General features: G+C 58.6%; 1 protein-coding gene across 2 annotated transcripts in view; it reads right to left on the reverse strand.

The window, feature by feature from the left end:
• CFAP46 (cilia and flagella associated protein 46) overlaps positions 1-22,457 on the reverse strand; it is a 133,967-nt gene that overhangs the window by 111,040 nt on the left and 470 nt on the right. For both annotated transcript variants that reach the window (XM_055353917.2, XM_031007289.3), the window contains exons 2-15: positions 22,305-22,429; positions 21,916-22,047; positions 21,322-21,386; positions 18,912-19,076; positions 17,866-17,989; positions 17,274-17,368; positions 16,420-16,530; positions 10,920-11,019; positions 7,749-7,847; positions 5,874-6,064; positions 3,966-4,194; positions 3,591-3,711; positions 1,568-1,691; positions 785-912 (exon numbers count right to left, since the gene is read on the reverse strand). In XM_055353917.2, the coding sequence (XP_055209892.2) occupies positions 785-912; positions 1,568-1,691; positions 3,591-3,711; positions 3,966-4,194; positions 5,874-6,064; positions 7,749-7,847; positions 10,920-11,019; positions 16,420-16,530; positions 17,274-17,368; positions 17,866-17,989; positions 18,912-19,076; positions 21,322-21,386; positions 21,916-22,047; positions 22,305-22,429 (1,809 nt within the window). The remainder of the gene's footprint in view (positions 1-784; positions 913-1,567; positions 1,692-3,590; positions 3,712-3,965; positions 4,195-5,873; positions 6,065-7,748; positions 7,848-10,919; positions 11,020-16,419; positions 16,531-17,273; positions 17,369-17,865; positions 17,990-18,911; positions 19,077-21,321; positions 21,387-21,915; positions 22,048-22,304; positions 22,430-22,457) is intronic.

The raw sequence follows: 22,457 nt of genomic DNA on the forward strand, positions 1-22,457 counted from the left end.
TGGCAGCAGGTAAGGATCATGTTTTTTTCTAGCAAATAAATAAAAACACAAGAACTCCTGGACCATCTTGGAGTGCCTGAGCCTCTCCCCAGCTCCATGTAGGGTCCACCAAGGTGGGCGGGTAGGCGGGAGGTGGGCAGCTTGCCCAGGAAGAGGCTGGAGGAGCTCTCCGTGGGGTGGCGGAGCTGGGTGGCGTGCTGGCTCCCAGCCAGGGCTTGCTCTTGGCCACATCCCTGCAGATGCTCTTGGCACCTGTGGCTCTCCCAGCTCCTCCTGCATCCCCTGCCTTCTTGGGGGGTGCCCTCCCTGACTCCTGCAGGACTCCCAGGCCCCCTGTGCCCATTCTGTCACCTCCCTCGTCCCTCCGGGTCCTGACTGTCCCTGAGACAGGAGCCTCTCCAGGGCCGGGTGCTGATTGATGAGCCTGCCCCACCCATGTCCCGCTCCACGCTGGGCCTGTGGCCACTGCCCTCTGCCTGCAGGCGCCCCGCATGGGCATCTGCTCACTGGCTGTGGCGGCCCCTGCCTGAGCCTCCGAGGCCCCCAGTGACTGAAGATGGAGTGTGACGACGGTGCTCGTGGCTCGGCCGACACAGCCAGATGTGGCCGCCGCCCTGTGATTGGCGGTCCTGATAATTAGTGGGAACTACTACCATTGTGACTTAGCAATACCCTTTCTCATGTGAAGACCCCATGGGTTGTCACTGCACGAACCACAACCCTTCCCACACCCAGAGGGCGGCCGTGGCCAGGCTGGGACACACTCGTGAGGGCGGGTACGAACCTTGCCGCAGTCTCAACTTCTTCACCTTGATGTTGTCATACAGGAGGCAGAAGCGGCTCGCCGTCCGACAGACGTCCCACACGCCTTGTTTCCGGGCCATTTTGGCCAGCTCTGCCCAAATCTGTATCCTGCTCACCGAGAACCCAAACGAGGGAAAGGTGAGTAGACAAGTGTGGCTGCTGAAGTTAGAAAACACCTGGGCTGGCTGCCTGAGAAAAGGCCACTGTGGCTCTGCAGTTTCAAGGTGGCAAGGAGCCCGGCGCTCGCGCTGGGGACGGCCTGGCGGGTTCATGTCCCGGGGTCGGGCGCAGCTCTCCGCTCCCCCTGCCAGCCAGCTGTGCGCGGCACCTCCCTTCCCTGTGGTGAGAAGAAACGCCACACAATCCACTCCCCAGGGGAGTGCACGGGGCAGGCCTCCCGGGGATGGTACCGACCGCAGGGTCGGTACCAAAAATCAGCCTGCTCTGGTCACGGGCGCTGCATGTCCTCCGAGTGACAGCAGTGACAGGCGGGACAGGGCGGCCACACACCTCATAGGCCGTGGCTGTCAACACAGGCTGGGGGGTCCCGTCTGTGGCGGGACCCCCAGGCAGGGACCTTGTCCCACCATCCTGGAGCAGGTGGCGTGGCGGGGATCTCATCCCACCATCCTAGAGCAGGTGGCCTGGCGAGTTCCCAGACGGCCACATGCAGGGTCAGCTCGGCCGCCACAGACACTGGCCCTTGGGCTGAGCGACCCCCGGGCTGGGCTGTGCATGGCGCTCTGGCCTTTTCCTCGCTCACCTCTCCTTGTTGTTTTCGTTGCCCAGGCGCCGCAGGTGCCCGGCAGCTTTGTCCACGCTGACGGTGTGGTGCCGCGCCTTCGCGCAGAGGTAGGTGAACCGGCCCCTGTTCTTCCCAGTGGAGACTGAGGGTGGAAATGCAAAGGCAGGTGTTGCGGCTGCTGGCCAAGGGCCGGGGACATGCCCATCAGTAACCAATGCCCTGCGCCGGCGCCGGGGTGGCCACCCACAGGTAGCGGCTCCAGGGGCCCTAGATCCCCGGCTCCCAGAAGCCGAGCTCCTCACAGAGCTGCAGAGTGGCATTGCCTGTGTCTCCTGCCGGCGATGAGGCCGAGCCAGTGCTCCTCTGAGTGGGGGAGGCTCCAGGAACTTTGGAGCAGAGTCTGCCAAGACCCTCCTGCTGCTCTGCTGGCTGCACTGTCCAGCTGCCCTCCAAGCAGAGGCACCCGGCCTCAGACTCCCGAGCTCCCACCCAGCCCCTGCATAGCACCCCAAGGCCCAGCAGGTTTATCCGCATGGCGCCAGACGTTCCGAATCACGGCTCCTTTTCCTGGCAAATAAATCACGAGCACCCGGAACTCAGCTCCACACCCTGGGGGGTCTCCTGTGCATGGGCAACCCCGGGGGCTGGGCCTCCCCGGCTGGTGTCCACCCTCTCGGCCGGCACAGGGGTTCACCTTCAGGAGCCACTCAAGGGCATCCTCCCCTGGAGCCCGCGCCGCCCTCACTGCCCCTGGGCAGGGCCCCGCAGCACCTCCTGCTGGGTGTAGGTGCTGTCTTGGCCCCACAGCCAGCAATGGACATGCACCTGACCCCCAGGCAGCCAGCAGCACACGCCCATGAATGAAAGGAGTCAGGAAGGCAAAACAGGCGCGTCTGGGTCCTACTGGTGGATCTGCAGCTGCTCCTCAAACTCATTAGGGCAAAATGAAAGCACAGGTGCGGCAGCCATCTGAGGGCGGTGGATGACAGGGCGGCAGCCCCTTCCCGCTCCAAGAGTCGCCAACCTTCCCTTGCAGGGCACGACCCACCCTGCGTCTGCCCATCTCCTCGTCTCAGACCCGAGACATGACCCAGCAGCTCCACTCCCGACCACCATCTCCACAGGCTGCAGTCTGGGTGACACCTGGTTCGTCGTGCTGGGCGAAAGCCGCCAGCTGCTGGGCAGCAGCCCCCAGCAGGACCCTCAGGGGACCAGCGGGAAGGGCTCCCAAGCCAGGCCCACCCTGGCCCCTGCACTGGGCTGGAGAGAGTGGGGCCGCCTGCGTTCCCAGAGCCACTGGCGAGTGCCCAGAGAAGCTCGGGCAGTGAGGACGCAACACACCCGCCGAACCCTGGCTCAGTCCCCGCACATGGGCCGTACGGCCCCGTGTCCCATTACCCAAAGCCAGCTCAGGGTCTCCCCGGGACAGATGTGATGGCTTCAGCTTTGACCCCCGTGATCCAGGGAGCCCCATCCTGTGCCTCAGGCAGTGGCTCAACCCCACTCCCCAGAGCAGGGTGTGTTGAAGTCCTCGCCCCCAGGACTTCAGGGTATGACCTTCTTTGGAGGTAATTTGGGTCAAATGAGGTCATCAGGGTGGACCCTAGTCCAATCTGACTGGTGTCCTTCCAAGGGGAGGAAACGAGGACACAGACCCCCAGAGGTGACGGCCCTGTGAGGATGCGGGGAGGAGACGGTGTCCACAAGCCAAGGAAGAGCACTCAGGGGGAACCAGCCCTGCCCACACCTTGACTTCCAGCCTGGGGCTGGGAGGAGTAAGTTCCCGTAGTCTAAGCAGCGGAGCCTGTGGGGTCTGTCCCGGCAAACAGGGCACCCGACTTGGCTGGCGTGTGCACAGAAGACCGTCGCTGGGCTTTGCCAGACCCGGCGGGCCGAGATCGAAGGACACTGCCGGTGCAAGGTCCTTGTGCACCCAGGGGGCCGTGGCAGGGAGCATGGGGACTGGGGAGGCCCCGGGGCAGCCTCGGAGCCATTCCAAGGCGGACGGTTCTGGGCTGGGAGAGCCCAGTGCAGAGCTCACCTTTGGCCTCATTCTCACTGTCCAGCACAATCTGAAACGTGTCAGGGGCTAAGGCCAGGCCTGCGTTCACCAGGAGGGCTCGCTTCTTCCTGACGCTATCCTTTGGGGTAGCTTTTTTTGCCTGTGAAAAGCAGAGAGTGAAGAGCAAGGGGCCGCTGGACTTTCCACAGCACCTTCTCCTACTTCTGGAGCCTCCTGGCCTTTGGCAGGGGCCTGTGTGGTCCTCGTGCTCATAGACACAGTGACAGCTCGGTCCCAGGCCTCCTTGCTTCAGGCAGCCCTGGGCGGCTCCCGCCCTGCTGTGCCCTCAGAGCCCAGCCCCGGCCCCATGCCGGGGCTGCAGCACCCAGCCTCCCTCACCTCCCCGGGCAGCACCTGCTCAACGGCCATGATGGCCTTGTCCTCTGCGCGCTCAGGGGCCTGGTATAGCGTGGTGCAAAGGCGCAGCCGGGTGGAGGCCATCTGGAGCCTGTCCTGGTAGAGGCCCAGGCTGTCCAGGCGCGCGGCTTTCCGGAGATGCTCCGTGGCGGGCTCCAGCCGGTCCTCGTCCTCCTCGATCTGCGCCATCTCCATGTGCACGTGGCAGCGGAGAAGCGTCATGAGGCTGTGGGGGTGGCGTGGCATCAGGGGCCCTGGCGGCGCTACGCCTCTGTCAGGCTGGGGTCACACCCTCCAGGGGAAGGCCTGCAGTGGCCCCAGAGTGTAGGGCAAGCTTGGTGCCTGGTGCCCCTGGCTTTCTGCCATCCTTCCAGTGATGTCCCTACCTGGCCCTGGGGACTCACAAATGGGGACAAGGAGAGAAGCCCCTGCAGACCCCAGAGGCCTGGGCAGCTCACGACGGCAGCCCCTGGAAGGAAACCTGGGCGCTAGTGCAAGACTGCCCGGCTCTCTGCCTGGGGACATCTTCCTGAAGTGTGGGGTGTGGTTCCCACAGGCCCCGGTGGCAGGGGTCGGGGTGCAGGGCTGCGAAGGAGGCTAGGGTCTGGAGAGGAAGGGCCATGTGGAGCAGCCCAACCAGCCCGTGTGGGCGTTCCCTGGACCCCCTGGCCTTGAGCAGCCACCTAGGGGTACCCCGGAACCCCTGGCCTCGAGCAGCCATGTGGGGGTGCCCCGGACCCCCTGGCCTCGAGCAGCCATGTGGGGGTGCCCTGGACCCCCTGGCCTCCAGCAGCCCGTGTGGGGGTGCCCTGGAACCCCGGCCTCGAGCAGGCTGTGTGTGACAGGAGCCTGCGTTTGATGGCCCCAGGCTTGAGAAGCAGTTCTAGACACAGCTGAGCCGGGATCCAGGGTTCATTCTGTGCTGTGGGAAGTCGAAGGAAGGCCCAGCAGGGGTGTGAGGGGTGTGGTCACCATGTTTTAGGGTGTGTGTCTGTGTGAAATGAGCCAGAGTGATGCTGGCCTGACACAGACTGTGCTAAGTTAAGGGTGCATGTTCTTAGCCCTAGAGAAATCTTCCATTCCTCCAAAAGGTATAGTCGAGAAACCAAGAAGCCAACAGAGAAAATTAAATAGAACTCTAGAAAAATTCAGGGAGCCCCAGAGAAGGTGGGAAGGAGCACTGGCAGTGCAGGAAGGTAGCAGAGGGAGGGGGCGCTGAGACGGCGGACTCAGAGTCAAAATTGTGCTGACGGCAACGAAGAGGCTGAGCCCTCCCAACAAGAAACAGGTCCTGAGACCAGGGCTGTGGTTCTCCAGCCACCCTGGGCCCAGGCTCTGCAACACCTTGTGGCTGCCCTTGCCCCTCACCCCCAGTACCTGTCTCCTGCCTGCCATGGTCCACCCTGATGCCTGCCGCCTGCCTGCCATGGTCCACCGTGATGCCTGCCGCCTGCCTGCCATGGTCCACCGTGATGCCTGCCGCCTGCTGCCACGCTGGCCCCTGCATTCCTGTCACCCCTGAGGACACACTGTGCTCCTCCCTGATGCTGGGCCCTCTGAGCACTCCTGTCTCACTCAGGATGGCCCAAGTCCCACGGGGCCACAACCAGCCCCCACTCCCGGCCTCTGTGGCCATGACAGGCCCCTTCCATGGAGGCTCGAGGGACACAGATGCCCGTAAGGCAAGGCTGAGCCTGCTTCTTTCTCTGGCCCTGCCAATGCACCACAGAGGACCCGGCGTGCCTGGCCCTGAGCTGGGACAGAGGGTGGCCCTTATTGAGTATAGGGGGAGTCTGTTGCTTGTGGCACTGTCATGGCAAGGGGGCTTGGGCTACCTTCTCCTCCTCTGTCTCCTCCTATGTGCCATCCCCTCTGTGGAGGACACAGCACAGGTGCACGCCCCACCTGTCCACCTTCTCCAGCACGTCCGCAACGCCGGCCAGTGGCTTCCGCAGGTGGTGCCGCAGGTTGTGCTGCAGCAGGGGCAGGCAGGTGTTCCACTGCGTGGCGCATACCACGTGGATGACCCGGGGGTCGCCTAGGCGGACGGCTCGCTGCAGCGCGACGTCTAGTCTCTGTATGATATCCAGCTGGGCCTGCGGAGAAGACGTGGGGGATTCGATGGAGGTTGCTGGCTCGAGCTGTGGGGCTGGGGCGGCACCTGCGTGCAGGGCACACTGAGAACGCAGGCCCTAAATTCATCACCCTGCGTGGCGTCATGCTCAAATCTGTCCGTGAAAATGGCCAGAGTGACTCTTTCTAGGAGGAAGTGGACGTCTCACAAGATATTACATGCAGGAGGCTTGGCGGTGCCCACACATCGTGGCTGCGCCCGCCTCCCCCGTGTGGACTCAGCGGGCGCTGCTCCCTTCCTGATCCCGTCTCTTTCCTGGGGCCTGTGCTCGCTACGCTTCCCACCCCCAGAATGCCTCCTCCAGTCTGTGCTACACGGGCCCTTCCCAGGACAAAGGCTTTGGCCAGGATTTCAGTGGAGCAGTCTCCCCACACTCCCACCTCCCACACGCCCTGCTGCACCACCCACCGTCCTGGGCTCACTTGGCCACATCCCCACAGCCCGTGGCTTCCACGGGGGCCTCGCCCTCACGCTGCCCCTGGGCTGGGTGGAGCCTGAACCTCACAACCCCATCCTGCCACTTGGCTGCTGGGTCTGAAAGCCTCATACGCTGGTGCCGGCCCCCCCGAGGTCCTCAGCAGGTGAGTCAGGGGAAGCAGCCGCACAACCCACAGCGCCACAGCCACAAGCAGCCTCTGTTCACTTTCACAACAAAGTGCAACAGCCAAAGTGTCTGGAAATCATTCCTTAAACGAACACTCATTAAGCGCCTACCACATGTGTGGCACCAGCACACAGCAGCAGTCAAAAACCTCCCGCGAGAAGCTCAGCCCCGCGGAGGCAGACCCAGGAGCAAGTCCACAGGGGCATCGGCGCCCACCGGGCTGTGACACGTGTGCCAGGCAGTGCGGGCTGAGGATGGATGCGTTAGGAGTGGGGGTGGGGAAGGCCTCCCAGCTGCCCTGCTCATCCCCTGCCACGGCACCTCCGGCACTGACCCGCATGCCCCGGCTCCTCTGTACTTAGCGGGGCCTCGCACTGCCTGGCTGACAGGGCCTGAGGGTTCCCGGCTGACCCTGTGGCACTTGCCATGGTACCACATCAGGGCTGCACGCCACCGTCCTGTCAGGTTTCTGTTCATCTTTTAACTGGGAAATTCTTACTGAGGAAGAGTCTAAAAGGATTCCTAGTTCCTTTCCTGGCAGTGGCTGCTATTCCAGAGCCTGTCGTCTCAGACAGCAGGACAGAGGTGGGTCAAGTGCCTGTAATTGGCAGCTGATGCCAGGGCCGGCGATGGCTTTTGCCCCTCATCATTAGGACGCCTTCCCGGACTCAAGTGAGGCTGGCAGAAAGCCCTCATGGAGATGCGTGGCCGTCCCCCGTCCTCCCAGGCAGGCATCACCACATGGTGGGGAGGGGGCAGCTCCGTGGGGGCTGCAGGAGGAGGGTTGGAGGGAGTCACATCCCAGCCCCCACCTGCACGACCCCACCCCACCAGGGAGGCGTGTAGGCCCCTGTGCGCAGCAGAGGGAGTGTGGCACCGGAGGCTGGACTCACACCCGCTGTCACGGGAGCCAGGGCGAGTCCAGCAGTGGGGTCCAGGCCATGTCCCCAGCACCCTCAAGCCTGGGACACACTCAACTTGCACCAAGCTCCAGGAATCTGCAAAACAATGCCAGGTGTATGACTCCTGCGTAAGGACTGACCTCAACAGCCGCTCGGATGTACACTTTCATCTTACTTTCAAGTCTTAAAGCTTCCGATTCACACTCCAGACATTCCATTTCAATAAGCTTCCCAGGATCCTGCAGATATAAACAGTTTTTGAAAAGATGGAGATCTGTAAGGGAAGCAGCTGTGTACATTCATGAAATTCAAAGGCATTTAAAATATTACTGGGTAGAGGTTTAACAAATACAAGTCACACGATGACACAAAGACACCTATGACGCAGAGGTTTAAGTGAGGAAGCCGTGTTTTCAGCTACACCAACTCCTTGCCTGCCTGCAGGCCCCACCACCCGAGAGCGGCACGGAAGGGTCCTGAGTTTGCCCTTTTCAGGGGCCTTGTCCCGGCCCCCAACACCTGGTACCCAGGCCTCAGCCAGTCTGCTTGGTGGCCGGGGGCTGCGCTGAAGTCTGGGAAGCAATGTGTTGTGCGTCACACCGGGAGGAAGGGCACTCTACCTCTCCTTTCTTGGGGGCTTGCTGAGCTCGGGGAAGATGTTCCCAGGCCTCGGTGGCCTTACAAAAGCTGGGGAGCAACATGTGGCTGTCATCCAAAGACCACTAAACCCACCCCGCTCGAGGGGTGACACCCCTAAACCCGCCCTGGCGCGAGGGGTGCAGGTCTTCTGGACACAGGAGACTCAAGCTCCTAGTCTGTGAGTGCAGGCGCTGATGGTGAAGCATCTTCACAACTAACAGACACAGACGTCCCGGGGAGCAGGTCCTCAGCAGCAGACACCCCCGTCCCGGGGAGCAGGTCCTCGGCAGCAGACACCTCCGTCCCGGGGAGCAGGTCCTCGGCAGCAGACACCTCCGTCCCGGGGAGCAGGTCCTCGGCAGCAGACACCTCCGTCCCGGGGAGCAGGTCCTCGGCAGCAGACGTCCACAAGGACGGGAAGTACCCGCAGCACCTCGGGATGGCTGCACCACAGTCCTGCATGTCTGGGCCTCGGTGCCGGCCAGGATGGAGAGCGCAGGAGGCCGCCACCCCAGGCTGTGTGCCCTGGCCTGTCCAGCGGCTGCAAGCCTCCATGCCACTGAGGAAGCTATGCCAGGCTTCACAGAGGTCATAAAAAGCGTTCCGTGCTTCCCACACAGTCACGGATCTTAAAACTCTTTATGTGGTCCCACAAGTCCAGGTGTCTGCCTGGTTAAATCATTTCCACCATTCACTCAGGCAATTGTGAAATATATTACAGTGGATAGTCTTTAAAAATGCACCAAGGCTTCAAAATTAAAAACTATTCATATCCTTAACATTAGTGAGCTTTTAATTTAAAATAAATCTCATGAGATCCTGAATGTCTAACAGGAGGCTGGTGGGGATAATGAGCCTCCTGGTAGACTGTTTACCTAGAGAAGGTCGCTTTCGACCAGTGGTCAGACAGGAGGTAACAGGAGGGCTGGGGCCTGAGGGATGGGCAGAGGCCAACCGGGCAAAGGGCCACGACAGTGTCCTCAAGCCAGGGCAGAGGAACATGCTGTGCAGGGGCCACGGGTGTTGGGGGCAGAGTTGGGCCACAGGAGCCTCCCTAACAGCAACCCCATGTCAGCAAGGGCCCGCCCGAGAGCCTCAACCTGGGATACACAAAACATTGCTTTCAGTTCCACAGCAGCCCCTGGAGATGGGTCCTGTTACTGCTGCCATTTTGCAGGGACAAACCCTGGGCACAGGGAGCTGAAGGAAGGGCTGCTGGGGAGGAGGAAGTGGGGCTGGACCCAGGTGGTCCACAGTCATTCTGAACTGGGGACACCGTGCCGTGGAAACCCAGAAGATGGAAATGGGGCCCACAGAAGCCGGTAAAGGGCATCAAACACAGGAGCCTCCCACGCTGCTCCCATCCTCCGTGCGGCATGGGCTGCTGTTTCCAGCCTTGACCATGCTTCCCACCTGCACCCTGGTGGGCGGTCCCTCCAAGGGCTGCCTGGCTGTCAAGGCCACGTGAACTCATCTCCTATTCTGAAGCCATTTCCAGATCAGCACAGCCCTCAGCGTGACTGGCCGGCTCCCCCCGTGCTGAGCCATGGCCGTGTCTCCTGCGCCACTGATGGTTGGTTTACGTTCACTCTTAGGTAACCTGGGCAAAGCACACAGCAGGTGCTCAATGAAGACAGCACATGGGGAGGCCCCAGCATGTGGCTGTGCATCCGAGGGTCCCCCTTCTTCACTCTCTGTGTGTAAAGCGACACTCAGTTTGCTCAAAACCATCCCTGATAAACTGATCACATTTTCCCTGCTCTGTGGAAGAGCCTGTCACAGTTCCTGAAAGCATCGGCAAACCTGACGTATGCAGTCTTATACACTTGTCGTTGTGTGAAGCTTCTTCTGGAGGGCAGTACTCTAACGTGTATTCTTAAAATATTAAAAGTGAAAATTCCCTAGTCATTTCATGTAAATATACTCATCTTAGGGAAAAATCCTAAACGCAGAAAAATGTTTTAGGCACAAAATGTTCACTGCAGCCCTTTATGTAATAAGCAAAAAATTATACGGTAGCCCCCCTTCTCTGAGAGGATACGTTTCAAGACCCCCCAACCCAGTGGAGGCCTGAAACGTGGAGTAGTCCGAAACCCGATTATACTGTGATTTTTCTAGATGGAAATCCCTACGATAAACTTCAATTTCTAAATTAGGCACAATAAGATATTTATAACAATAACTAATAATAAGATACAATCATAACACTATACTGTAACAGAAGTGATGTGGCTGTGGCCTCTCCCTCAGAATAGCTTAATATTTTCATACTGTAGCTGTCTGCAGGTAACAAACTGCAGAAAGTGAACTGCGGGTAACGAGGCACTGCCAGTGTGATTTACACGTCCAATAATGGGACTGGTGGAGGATGTTCTGGATCATTAGCATCATGAAATTTTACGCCGTCCGTAAATTGGACTCTAGAAACAACTGTGGTGCTATGGACCCGTGGCCACAAGAAAGGTAAAGAGAAACGGGCAGGTGTAAAATTGCAAACACCATCTAACTGCAACTGTGCAAAACACAGGTAGGAAAGACGGCAATGTGCCAACCACAGGCCGAAGCCCTGGGGGCCGTGGCCTGGTGAACTGCTCTTCCTTTCTTTGCCTTTTGTCCAAATGCACGGTGAGCAGCGCCTCATCCCCAGGCAGCAGTGTCATGAAGCCACTTACTTTGCTTTCCATCTTCTTCAGGTCTGAGAGGCAGGCAGAGGAGATCTCCATGCATTTCAAGGTCAAGGAAAAACGCGCCAATTCAAAAAGCAAAAGCATTCTGCAAACAAACAAACCAGCCAGCACCGGCTTAATAGGGGGCACAGGAAACATGGCTGCAGGTGAGAACCCATGTCCCCCGTTTAAGCAGGAGCAGGAAATAAAGGTAGGATAAGAAATAAATAAAATTAAGTTAATTAGTAGAACAGAAGCCCTGTGGGGAGGCCCCAGCAGGGCTTCAAGCTACAGCACCGGAGCCCAGCAGTCTCCCGGGGCCAGCACAGTTGTGGAAGCTGCCCAGGGCCACGTCCCTACTGGACACCCTGCTCCTCACTCTCCAGGCTTCAGGTCATGTGCAGAACCCAGGAGAAGCACAGGGATGACGACATGCGTACTAAAAGCCATTGCATTGCACAGCAGCTCAGACCCACATCTGCAGCTCAGCGAGGCCAGAGGCCATGCAGGGAAGAGGCAGGTTCCTCTTCACACAGAGCCCGAACCTTCCTCCTCCCCACACAGAGCATGGGACTCCCCACACTCCCCACACAGAGCCTGGGCCTTCCTCCTCCCCACACAGAGCCTGGGCCTTCCTCCTCCCCACACAGAGCCTGGGCCTTCCCTACACTCTCCACACAGAGCCTGAGCCTTCCTTCTTCCCACACAGAGCCAGGGACTTCCCCACACTCTCCACACAGAGCCTGGGCCTTCCCCACACTCCGCACACAGGGCCTGGGCCTTCCCCACACTCCCCACACAGGGCCTGGGACTTCCCCACACTCCCCACACAGGGCCTGGGCCTTCCCCACACTCCCCAAACAGAGCCTGGGACTTCCCCACACTCCCCACACAGAGCCTGGGCCTTCCTCTTCCCCACACAGAGCCTGGGCCTCCTTACACTCCCCACACAGAGCCTGAGCCTTCCCCACATACAGCCTGGGCCTTCCTCCTCCCCACACAGAGCCTGGGCCTTCCTCCTCCCCACACAGAGCCTGGGCCTTCCCCACACTCCCCACACAGAGCCTGGGCCTTCCCCACACTCCACATACAGGGCCTGGGCCTTCCCCACACTCCCCACACAGAGCCTGGGACTTCCCCACACTCCCCACACAGAGCCTAGGCCTTCACCACACTCCCCACACAGAGCCTGGGCCTTCCTCTTCCCCACACAGAGCCTGGGCCTCCTTACACTCCCCACACAGAGCCTGAGCCTTCCCCACATACAGCCTGGGCCTTCCTCCTCCCCACACAGAGCCTGGGCCTTCCTCCTCCCCACACAGAGCCTGGGCCTTCCCCACACTCCCCACACAGAGCCTGGGCCTTCCCCACACTCCCCACACAGAGCCTGGGCCTTCCCCACACTCCTCACACAGAGCCTGGGCCTTCCCCACACTCCCCACACAGAGCCTGGGCCTTCCTCTTCCCCACACAGAGCCTGGGCCTTCCCCACACTCCCCACACAGAGCCTGGGGCTTCCCCACACTCCTCACACAGAGCCTGGGCCTTCCCCACACTCCCCACACAGAGCCTGGGCCTTCCTCTTCCCCACACAGAGCCTGGGCCTTCCCCACACTCCCCACACAGAGCCTGGGCCTTCCCCACACTCCCCACACAGAGCCTGGGCCTTCCCCACATTCCCCACATAGAGCCTGGGCCTTCCTCCTCCCCACGCAGAGGCTGGGCCTTCCTCCTCCACACACAGAGGCTGGGCCTTCCTTGTCGCCACACAGAGCCTGGGCCTCCCCACACTCCCCACACAGAGGCTGGGCCTCCCCAGACTTCTCACACAAAGCCTGGGCCTTCCTGCTCCCCACACAGAGCCTGGACCTTCATCCTCCCCACACAGAGCCTGGGCCTCCGCACACTTCTCCCACAGAGCCTGGGCCTTCCTCCTCCCCACACAGAGTCTGGGCCTCCCCACACTCCCCACACAGAGCCTGTGCCTTCCTCACATACAGCCTGGGCCTTCCTCCTCCCCACACAGAGCCTGGGCCTCCCTCCTCCGCACACAGAGCCTGGGCCTTCCCCACACTCCCCACACAGAGCCTGGGCCTTCCCCACACTCCCCACACAGAGCCTGGGCCTTCCCCACACTCCTCACACAGAGCCTGGGCCTTCCCCACGCTCCCCACACAGAGCCTGGGCCTTCCCCACACTCCTCACACAGAGCCTGGGTCTTCCCCACACTCCCCACACAGAGCCTGGGGCTTCCTCTTCCCCACACAGAGCCTGGGCCTTCCTCTTCCCCACACAGAGCCTGGGCCTTCCCCACACTCCCCACACAGAGCCTGGGCCTTCCCCACACTCCCCACACAGAGCCTGGGCCTTCCCCACACTCCTCACACAGAGCCTGGGCCTTCCCCACACTCCCCACACAGAGCCTGGGCCTTCCCCACACTCCTCACACAGAGCCTGGGCCTTCCCCACACTCCCCACACAGAGCCTGGGGCTTCCTCTTCCCCACACAGAGCCTGGGCCTTCCTCTTCCCCACACAGAGCCTGGGCCTTCCCCACACTCCCCACACAGAGCCTGGGCCTTCCCCACACTCCCCACACAGAGCCTGGGCCTTCATCTTCCCCACACAGAGCCTGGGCCTCCTTACACTCCCCACACAGAGCCTGGGCCTTCCCCACGTTCCCCACATAGAGCCTGGGCCTTCCTCCTCCCCACGCAGAGGCTGGGCCTTCCTCCTCCACACACAGAGGCTGGGCCTTCCTTGTCGCCACACAGAGCCTGGGCCTCCCCACACTCCCCACACAGAGGCTGGGCCTCCCCAGACTTCTCACACAAAGCCTGGGCCTTCCTGCTCCCCACACAGAGCCTGGACCTTCATCCTCCCCACACAGAGCCTGGGCCTCCCCACACTCCCCACACAGAGCCTGTGCCTTCCTCCTCCCCACACAGAGTCTGGGCCTCCCCACACTCCCCACACAGAGCCTGTGCCTTCCTCACATACAGCCTGGGCCTTCCTCCTCCCCACACAGAGCCTGGGCCTTCCTCACCACACAGACCCTGGGTCTTTCTCCTCCCCACACAGACCCTGGGCCTTTCTCCTCACCTCACAGAGCCTGGGACTTCCCAATATTCCTGATACAGAACCTGGGCCTCCCCACACTCCCCACACAGAGCCTGGGCCTCCCCACACTCCCCACACAGAGCCTAGGCCTTCCACCTCTTCACACAGAGGCTCAACCTTCCCCACACTCCTGACACAGAGCCTGGGTCTTCCCACACTCCCCATACAGAGCCTGGGCCTTCTTCCTCCCCACATAGATCCTGGGGCTTCCTCCTCCCCACACAGAGCCTGGGCTTCCCCACGCTCCCCACACAGAGCCTGGGCCTTCCTACCATGCGACAAGCCCGTAGGCGCGCCGCCAACCGCACCTGCAGTCACCAATCAGGGTCTTTGCAGAAACCAACAGGCTGAGGCTACAATTTGTATCCACATGCAAGGACCCACAGTGCTCCAGACAACTTCAAGAAAGAGCACAGCGGGTGCCCTCAGCTCTCCACTCTAAGGCTTCCTGTTGAGCTGCAGGGATCAGGATCACGCTCCTCGGGTGGAGATTAGGCCAGGGTTTCCCTCCGGGACGCCTCTCTTCCAGGAGGAGCCTGTCCATTGTGTCCCTGCAGCTGCCAGCTAGATGAAGAGCAGCTGCCCACAGTGTCTCCAGATGTTGCCAAATGTCCTCGGGGAGCAGGTCTACATGTCTTCTGCTGTTTCCCGGGGAGTAATCACAGTCTTACCGGGAATACAATTGGCGGCTGCTGGCAGCGACTGGACTCGGCCCTCAGTGTGGTGTGACCATCCTCCCTGCATCCCTGGGTAGCTGTGGGCAGGAGGCTGCTTTGGGGTGGGGTGCGGACACTTCTCCGCCCCTCGTACCTGCCCACCTCCTCCTCCCCCTGCTCTGCTTTTGGGTTCTCTCAGGTCCTGGCAGGCCTGGCATCACAACACTGGCCTCTCCGTCCTACCTGAGCTCCAGCTCACAGGCCTGCTGGGCAGGTCGGGAAGAGAGAATCCGTAAAAGTGCCTGAGAATGCCGCCTGTGGACAGACCTCGGAACAGGGCTATTTACACTGGTCCCAAGACCTCTCGTCGGAGCGCCTGGCCACAGAAGGGGATGCTTGGCCAGGGCCACGGCCACGCTCGGCCGGACTTCAGTTAGAACAACTTGGAGGGTCTGATGGAAGACGTAAACTCCTTCCAGAACAATATATCCACACACATCCCCAGGTACACATGCACTCATACCCCTCCCGAACACAGACCCACCAGCAGGCTGCCCTGTGCCCCTCCAGCCACCCTGCGGTCCTGGGGCCCCTCCCTCAAGGAGCCTGCAGCTGAGCAGCGGAGACCTCAATGTTGGGCAGGTGCCACCTCCCTGATGAGACCACGAACACGCTGGCGTCTGGCGCCCCTTGCTAGCACTGATGAAGCAAGCTGTCCCACCAGGACCGAGGCCTGAACCCACAGGAACCGAGTCCTCCCAACACCCCTGTGAGCTTGGGGGGCCCCTTCCCCAGTCCAGCCTCGAGAAGAGACCCCAGACCAGTAAACACTGTGGCTGCTGCTGTGCCCGGGGTCCCGTCCCACAGACACGGCGAGGTCATGGACCTGTGCCCGGGTTCCCGTCCCACAGACACGGGGAGGTCATGGACCTGTGCCCGGGTTCCCGTGCCGCAGACACAGCGAGGTCATGGACCTGTGCCCGGGTTCCCGTCCCACAGACACAGGGAGGTCATGGACCTGTGTTGTTTCAAGCTTTTAAGTTTGTGGGTACTTGTTACGCACCTGCAGATAACTAATACACCTTCTCTGTTAGTTTCCCATGGCCACCAGAAAACCAAACAGATAATTTCAGCCTCCCATATCAACAAGCTTTACTTGTTTCCCATTCTCTTAAAAATATACACAGTGCTACTAAGGAGGTGACCAAATCGCTCCAGGGGCAGGGGACAAACCCCCCCACCCACCCCGTGCCCACGAAGGCAAAACCAGCCAGTGCTTTCCATGTGCTTCTGAAAGCCTCGGGCTCAGCTTCCTGCTTCCAGGATACCAGCCCAGGACTTATCCCAAACTCTCAACAGTGCCTGGAGGATTCGAGAAAGCACAGAATCCAAACAAACCGGCCTGAAAAAGGCTCCAGAGAAACCTGTGTTCTCCCACCCACGGAACACCACGCAGCCACCAGAACCGTGAGAGGTGCCACAGTGACCTAACCATCCATACGCCTACAAACTAAACTCATGTTAAAAAGTAGGGTATGAAAGTATTCGCAAGACAGTACAAATCTCAGGCCACAAAAGACCAGAGAGGACCTTACTAAAACCTCCACAATGGCTGGCTTTTGCAAAGGTGGTTCTAGTTGCTTGTTTTACATTTTTTCACATTTTTCAGTGCCCGCTAAATTTTGTACAATGATTATGAAGATGCGATATTGGAAAAATACAAACACTTACTTTTCTTCTCTGATAGAAGGAAAGCGCTGATGGTTGTAATGACCTAAGTGTCTGTAGGCCTTCCTCAGAATGACACTGACGTCGCCTGGTAAATCATTTTGCTCCGCTTTTCTAGAAATAATTCAGAGAGTAATTCAGCACAAGATCCTGTCAGATTTATTCAAATGCTTCTAAGAGAAACTCTGCGTGTATGAAATTGTGTTTCTCACTGAAGAGGAGACTGAAAATAAACCCTCCTGCCTTCTTTCCTCAAATTCCTGAGATGACTTTTCACCCCTTCTGGTCCTCCTTCCCTCCATGATGCCCGGCCTTCCTACAAGGCTGGAATAGAAACACTCAGACAAGACATGCCCAGACCCCTCGCCAGAGTCAGCACCCCACATAGGAGCCAAACACGGGAAATGTGGGGCACTCTCTCTGCTCAACGGTGATAGGACCTGGGCCAACATTGCTCTCTCACAGGGATGCTGCCCACAGGACACAAATACCTCAGATCTCCTCACTCCCCTCGGCACCCAAACACACTGTGATCTCCTCACTCCCCTCGGCACCCAAACACACCGTGATCTCCTCCTACAGGCTCTTTCTGCACTTGGCTTAAAGCCGCCCTCTCCCTTCTGTGGCCTCACTGGCCTCTCCTCTGTGCTGGGAAGGAGGCAGGGCCAGGAATTGGGGGTGGCCTTCAGATCCCCACACCCTAAGGTCTCCCAGGCTCCTATTCCCAGCCCCACTCACTGCAACTCCAGACTCACAGGCCCCTGGACACAGGACCTCCCCCCATGGAGGGGACAGAGCTCTCCCAAGCCCAGCACTTGTGAAACTCAGTATTTGCTCTCCCTCCCAAAACGACTTACGCCTTTAGCATATTAATATAGAAAGTGACTGACAGGCTAATGGAATTTTTCTTTTCTTCCTTTAACTGAAGTTCGTCCATTAATTCATGACGAACCTGTCATAAAATGGAACAGATTATTAATCTGGATTCAAACAATTAGGTAGAGGTTCAGATTTTGTGTCTAGATTTTATTTTCTCATTAAGTGTTGTATCTAGCTTTTCAGATACAATTTAAGCTGATTCCCCATATGTCAAAATGGATTGCTGATGAATGAATGCTTTTGGTACATATTCTTGTAGTAATTACTTGTATCTTTGTGAATTTTCTATTAACTTTAAAAAAATTCAAAGCTATTACAAAGGAAATATTTAAAGAGCGACGATAAAGGCAAAAGACCCTGTTTTGTTTTCAAAATGTCACAGTTCTATACATCTTCGCATTGGATGAACTGCTATTTCTTTTTAATATGCTTATGTATTTTTGTTCATGTATGTATGCATATAGATTTTTATATCTCTCAGCAAACTTATGTAATTTCTGTGCAGTTTTCTGAACAATGACTTTTAAGAAAATTATTTCTTACGTCTCTATTTCTAATACGCTGATTTACCATAACAGAGAATATCTGCCGGTATTTCTGCGGCACGTGAGACTTAATGAATGGAGCTGCAGTGGAGCAGAACCTGGCAGCCTCCTCCTTTCTTCCGGCTTGCAGATAACACTCCAGAAGTTCCCTGGATAATAGAAACACACCACTGGTCAACCTGGTTGAAACTGTTTTCTCCTATCTAATAACCAGGTTATTAAACCATTACATATTTTGTGTTTCACCAAGTTTAAAAGCTACCCTGGGGTCAGCTTCTTCAGCCAGAACCAGGCCGTGTGGCTCACCAGGAAGGGCCAGCAGGTGCCAGACAGCTCGTTACCGCTAGCACCGGGGCATTTTGAAATGAAAGATCTGTATTGATATTCTTCAAAGGTTCCCCAAACGGCCATATAGCAAGTAACCAACACCTGCAGGCTGTGGGCTTGGTGCAGAGGGGAGCCGCTCTGGAGTTGGCACAGCTGGAATCCTCACTGGGGACATCCACCCGTCCCCAGCCTGCACAGAGAGCACCGCAGACACAGAGAGGCTCGGACCCGTTTCCTTTCCGCCGCCCGGCACAGTGACCGAGGCATTGGTGACAGCCTGTGCGGTGACCCCTCAGGGCTGAGACCCAGCAAGGCCGGCCTGCCCTGTGCTGCCCCAACTTCCTCGCAGGGCTGCCTGGGCCCCGCATGTGCTGACTCTGCTTAGTTTTACACTGTTAAAACGTCTACTGCGTTACCATTTTAAGAACTAAGATTGTAAAACCGTGAGCCAGGCTGCATGGGGCAGGATCATATCTGCTTTGCTGGGAGTCTAAACACAGCATCTTGTTCTGTTGTCATAACCTCATAACCAGGGCACGGCAAATGTCATCTATAGATTTTGGAAATGACCTTCGGACAAGACACACAGAAACTTGTGACTGTGGGAGAGAACGCACATGGAGTGTGCCCCAGTGATGTGGAACTCCCGTCCCCCCCGCCCCCCCCCCGGAGAAGGGGTGGTGGCCTCAGAGCCAGAGGGCGGCCCACCGGGAGACCACAGAGGGCACGGCAAGCTCAACTCACAGCATCAGCTCAGCACGCCACTCCTTGTCTTCCTCCTCAGTCTGACTCAGCACGTTTACGATTTGGGAAAGGCTGGGGATCAGATGGTGACGATATCCAGGCTTGAGGAACGGCCTCACCATCTGCCAGTAGAGGACTGATGCATTGTACACCAAAAAGTAGTACCTGCGGCATGAGCAGAGGAAGCAGAGAGCGCCGTCAAAGCCCAGTCGGCCCAAGCTGCAGAACCAAGGGGCTGCTGTGTCTCCGGAGCCCCTCCCAGGAGGGGCCTCAGGTCCTCTCCAGCAGATGGCAGCAGCCCCATCTGAGAAGCTTTGGCCCAGCCTGCCGGAGCACCAGGATGCAGAGCCCTTCCCTGGGACAGCCTTGGGCGACCCTGCGTCCGACGTGCCATGGCTCCGGCGCGGGCCCGGCTGTGATGATCCGGCCACAGGCTCCCGAGTCCAGACCAGGGCCTTCTTCATCAATTATTCCACAAACTGATCGGCCCCTCCCCCATGAAAACACACCACTGGGCAAGGCCTCCGCAGGCTGTCAAGGGATAGACAAGAATGGGCAAGGACAGAGGGAATCAAGGAAGGCTTCCTGGAGGAGGTTACATGCCTGCTGTGACCTGAAAGATGGCAGGAGGCAGCCAAGACAGTAGTAGAGGAAAAGAAGGTCAGGAAGATGGAGGAGAAGGGAGGAACCTTTGGGAAACAAAGTTCCCGTCTGCCAGCATAGAGTGTGAAGTGGAGGAGGGTGGGCTGGAAGAGTGAGCAGAGACCCCTCTCAGGGGTCTGGGCCTCTCCCTGGGCAGCAGGGAGCATTGCAGGGACTGAAGTAAGGGAATCCGGGCCCACCTGCCCTTCTCACTCTAGGCCCACTCCACAGTGGGGCAGGCCAGCTCTGCCATGTAGGGCCTGTGTGCCTGGTGGTCCTGGGCCGGCCACCAGGTGGACCAGCACTGCTCAGTGCCCGGGTGGGAGGAGGACACCAGGGTGGCTGTGGCAAGCCCACTCCTCTGAGTTTACTCAGAGCCACCACGTGACCCTAGGACAGGGATCATCCTGTTTCCAGGTTTTCAGGAGAGGAGCGGAGGTGCAGGGTGTCCTGACCGGACGGTCACGCCTGCTTGAGTCAGAGAGGTCGTCATGGGACTCCAGCGGCCTGCTGCATCTCCCTGAGTGCTGCGTCTCCCTGAGTGCTGCGTCTCGAAAGGAACCCGTCTCCTCCCTGTAAGTGGCTCTCCCCAAATTCCCACTGTGGCCTCCATATGCCCGTGGTCGGGCTCACAGTCTCCTGTCCCACTGACACTGCCCTGGACAAGCCAGCGCTGCCCTCTCTCTCCACACAACCTGGACCCTTCCCAAAGATGGTCCTGACCTCTGGCAAGGCTCTGTCACCCCCTGGCCCGTCCACGGTGCCCCTGAGGGCCCTGGAGCAGAACAGCCTCCTTCCCATGGTACCCACCACTCCCGCGTCACAGCTCCCTTGGAAACACCCCTTGTCTTTAGAATCTGTGGCTTGAGATGGGGCCTCCCCGTCCCCGTCCCCATGCAGGGAGGATCTGTGGGGCTGGGCCCTACATCCCCAGCACTTGCAACAGGGTGTGACCAGAGAGGGCCACCAGCAGACAAGCAGGCCGATGTGGGTAGAACAGACCAGGGAACCCACAGCTTCTATTTAAATATCCTCCAAACATTGTATCCTATCTGAATATGTGATATATGTTCAAACAAATATGCTTAAAACTGTCAAGCTTGCACAAAACTGATTTGAATAGGATATGAATCAGTTTTGTGCAAGCTTAACAGTTTGAAGCATGATATTTGTTTTTGTGCAGAAAGCACTGATTTTGTAGAAAGTTGTGCTGGAGTCGCCTCCGCAGGGACAGCGGCCTTGGCCAAGTTGTCCGCTAGGGGGCAGCAAAGGCACGCTGGGCCGAAGAAGGAACCGTGGGGAAGGAGGGGGCGCCCTGGGGGTGCACCCGGGGAGGCCCTGGAGAAAACAGACTCTTTTTTTTTTTCTTGATACAGAGTCTCGCTGTCATCCAGGCTGGAGTGCAGTGGCGTGATCTGGGCTCACTGCAACCTCCACCTCCCGAGTTCAAGTGATTCTCCTGCCTCAGCCTCCCCAGTAGTTGGGATTACAGGCATGTGCCACCACGCCCGGCAGAAAACAGACTCTTCACAGCCATCTAAAATCACGAAAACCGCCGAGTGCAGAAGAGGCTGTTACTCGGAATTCGGCATGAATGTGGCCTAGTCCACACGCTGACGAGACGACGAAGTGATCACACGTGCATGAAAATCACAAACCACAAACGAGGGGAAACCCCACAGTTCAAATAAATACACCCACTTGATAAGTTCTGGCTCTGAAGTCTTTCACCCAGCCAACGAGAAAAGGCCACTTCAATTTTGCCTACCTCGGTTCTCCTTTGGCAAAGTTTATGGCCTTCATGTACTGAGTCACGCAATTTTCAAATTCCTCCTAAGGCAACATAAAGAAGCACAATTAGACCGAAACACTGACCCCTGCTCACTGCCCCATCTGCGGATGCCACGGCTCCCTCATGGTTGGCCTGGTACCCCCCGTGTGTCACCTGTGTATCCCCAGGTGACAGTGTGGCAGACACAGCCTGAGTGTCGTGGCGAGGTCCTGGACCTGCACCCGGGTTCCCGTCCCGCAGACACAGCGAGGCATCAGAAACTGCAGTGCCTGTGCTCCAGCACGCCCGCTCCACCCCAGCTCCCCTCTGCCCACTCGGGGCAGCTGCAGGCACAGATGCCACAGAGACCACGCTGCTACGAGGCAAAGGTCCAGGGGTCCTGCATGTCAGATACCCCACTTGAGCAAAAAGCATGAAGAGGAAATGGTGCAAGTTTCGTGTCACTCTGGAAAGGAATTCCTTCACCCTACTACCCTAAGAACGATTTTAAGCCTGGTCTAGCCTGGCATTGCTCTGGAGGTGGGGTGAATATTGAACTGTTGGGGAGAAGGGGCACAGGACGCCTCTCACCAGGTTTTCTGCCGACTTCGGGGCACACATCTGGGCCCTGCACAGGTGCGCTCGGCCCAGAAACTGGGTGATGGGCGCCTTCACCTTGAAGTACATTTGGATGCAGTCCTCGCTCACCTCTGGCTGCCTCATCTGCAAGAGAACACCACCACGGAAGATCACAGACCCGGAGGGGTGGCCTCCCTGCCCAGAAGCACCACGGGGCCACTTTCAGAACAGGCCCCCAGCACAGGTGGAGCCTGTTTCCAGCCCCATCCTCCATCCTGGCCCCTTGACTGCCCGGCCAGGAGCTGCCTCTCCCCAGCCCCACTCTGCATCCGCTGCACACCCAGAGGCCCTCCCTCTCCCTGTCAAAGCTGCCCTGACCGAGGATCCCGGGAGCTAGTTACCTTAAGGGCCTGCTCTGCACACAGAACAAACAGGTCTGGGCTGAAGCTCTCTGAGGGGTCAAACTCCGATTTCCCTAGGTTGGCCGATTTGATCAACTCGTAGGCCTTCTTCAAGGACGCAGCATCTGTCCCAAACGGGTGGTTGAGGAAGGT

This window comes from Gorilla gorilla, chromosome 8 (genome assembly GCF_029281585.2).
Source record: "Gorilla gorilla gorilla isolate KB3781 chromosome 8, NHGRI_mGorGor1-v2.1_pri, whole genome shotgun sequence".
Classification (NCBI taxonomy): Eukaryota; Metazoa; Chordata; class Mammalia; order Primates; family Hominidae; genus Gorilla; species Gorilla gorilla.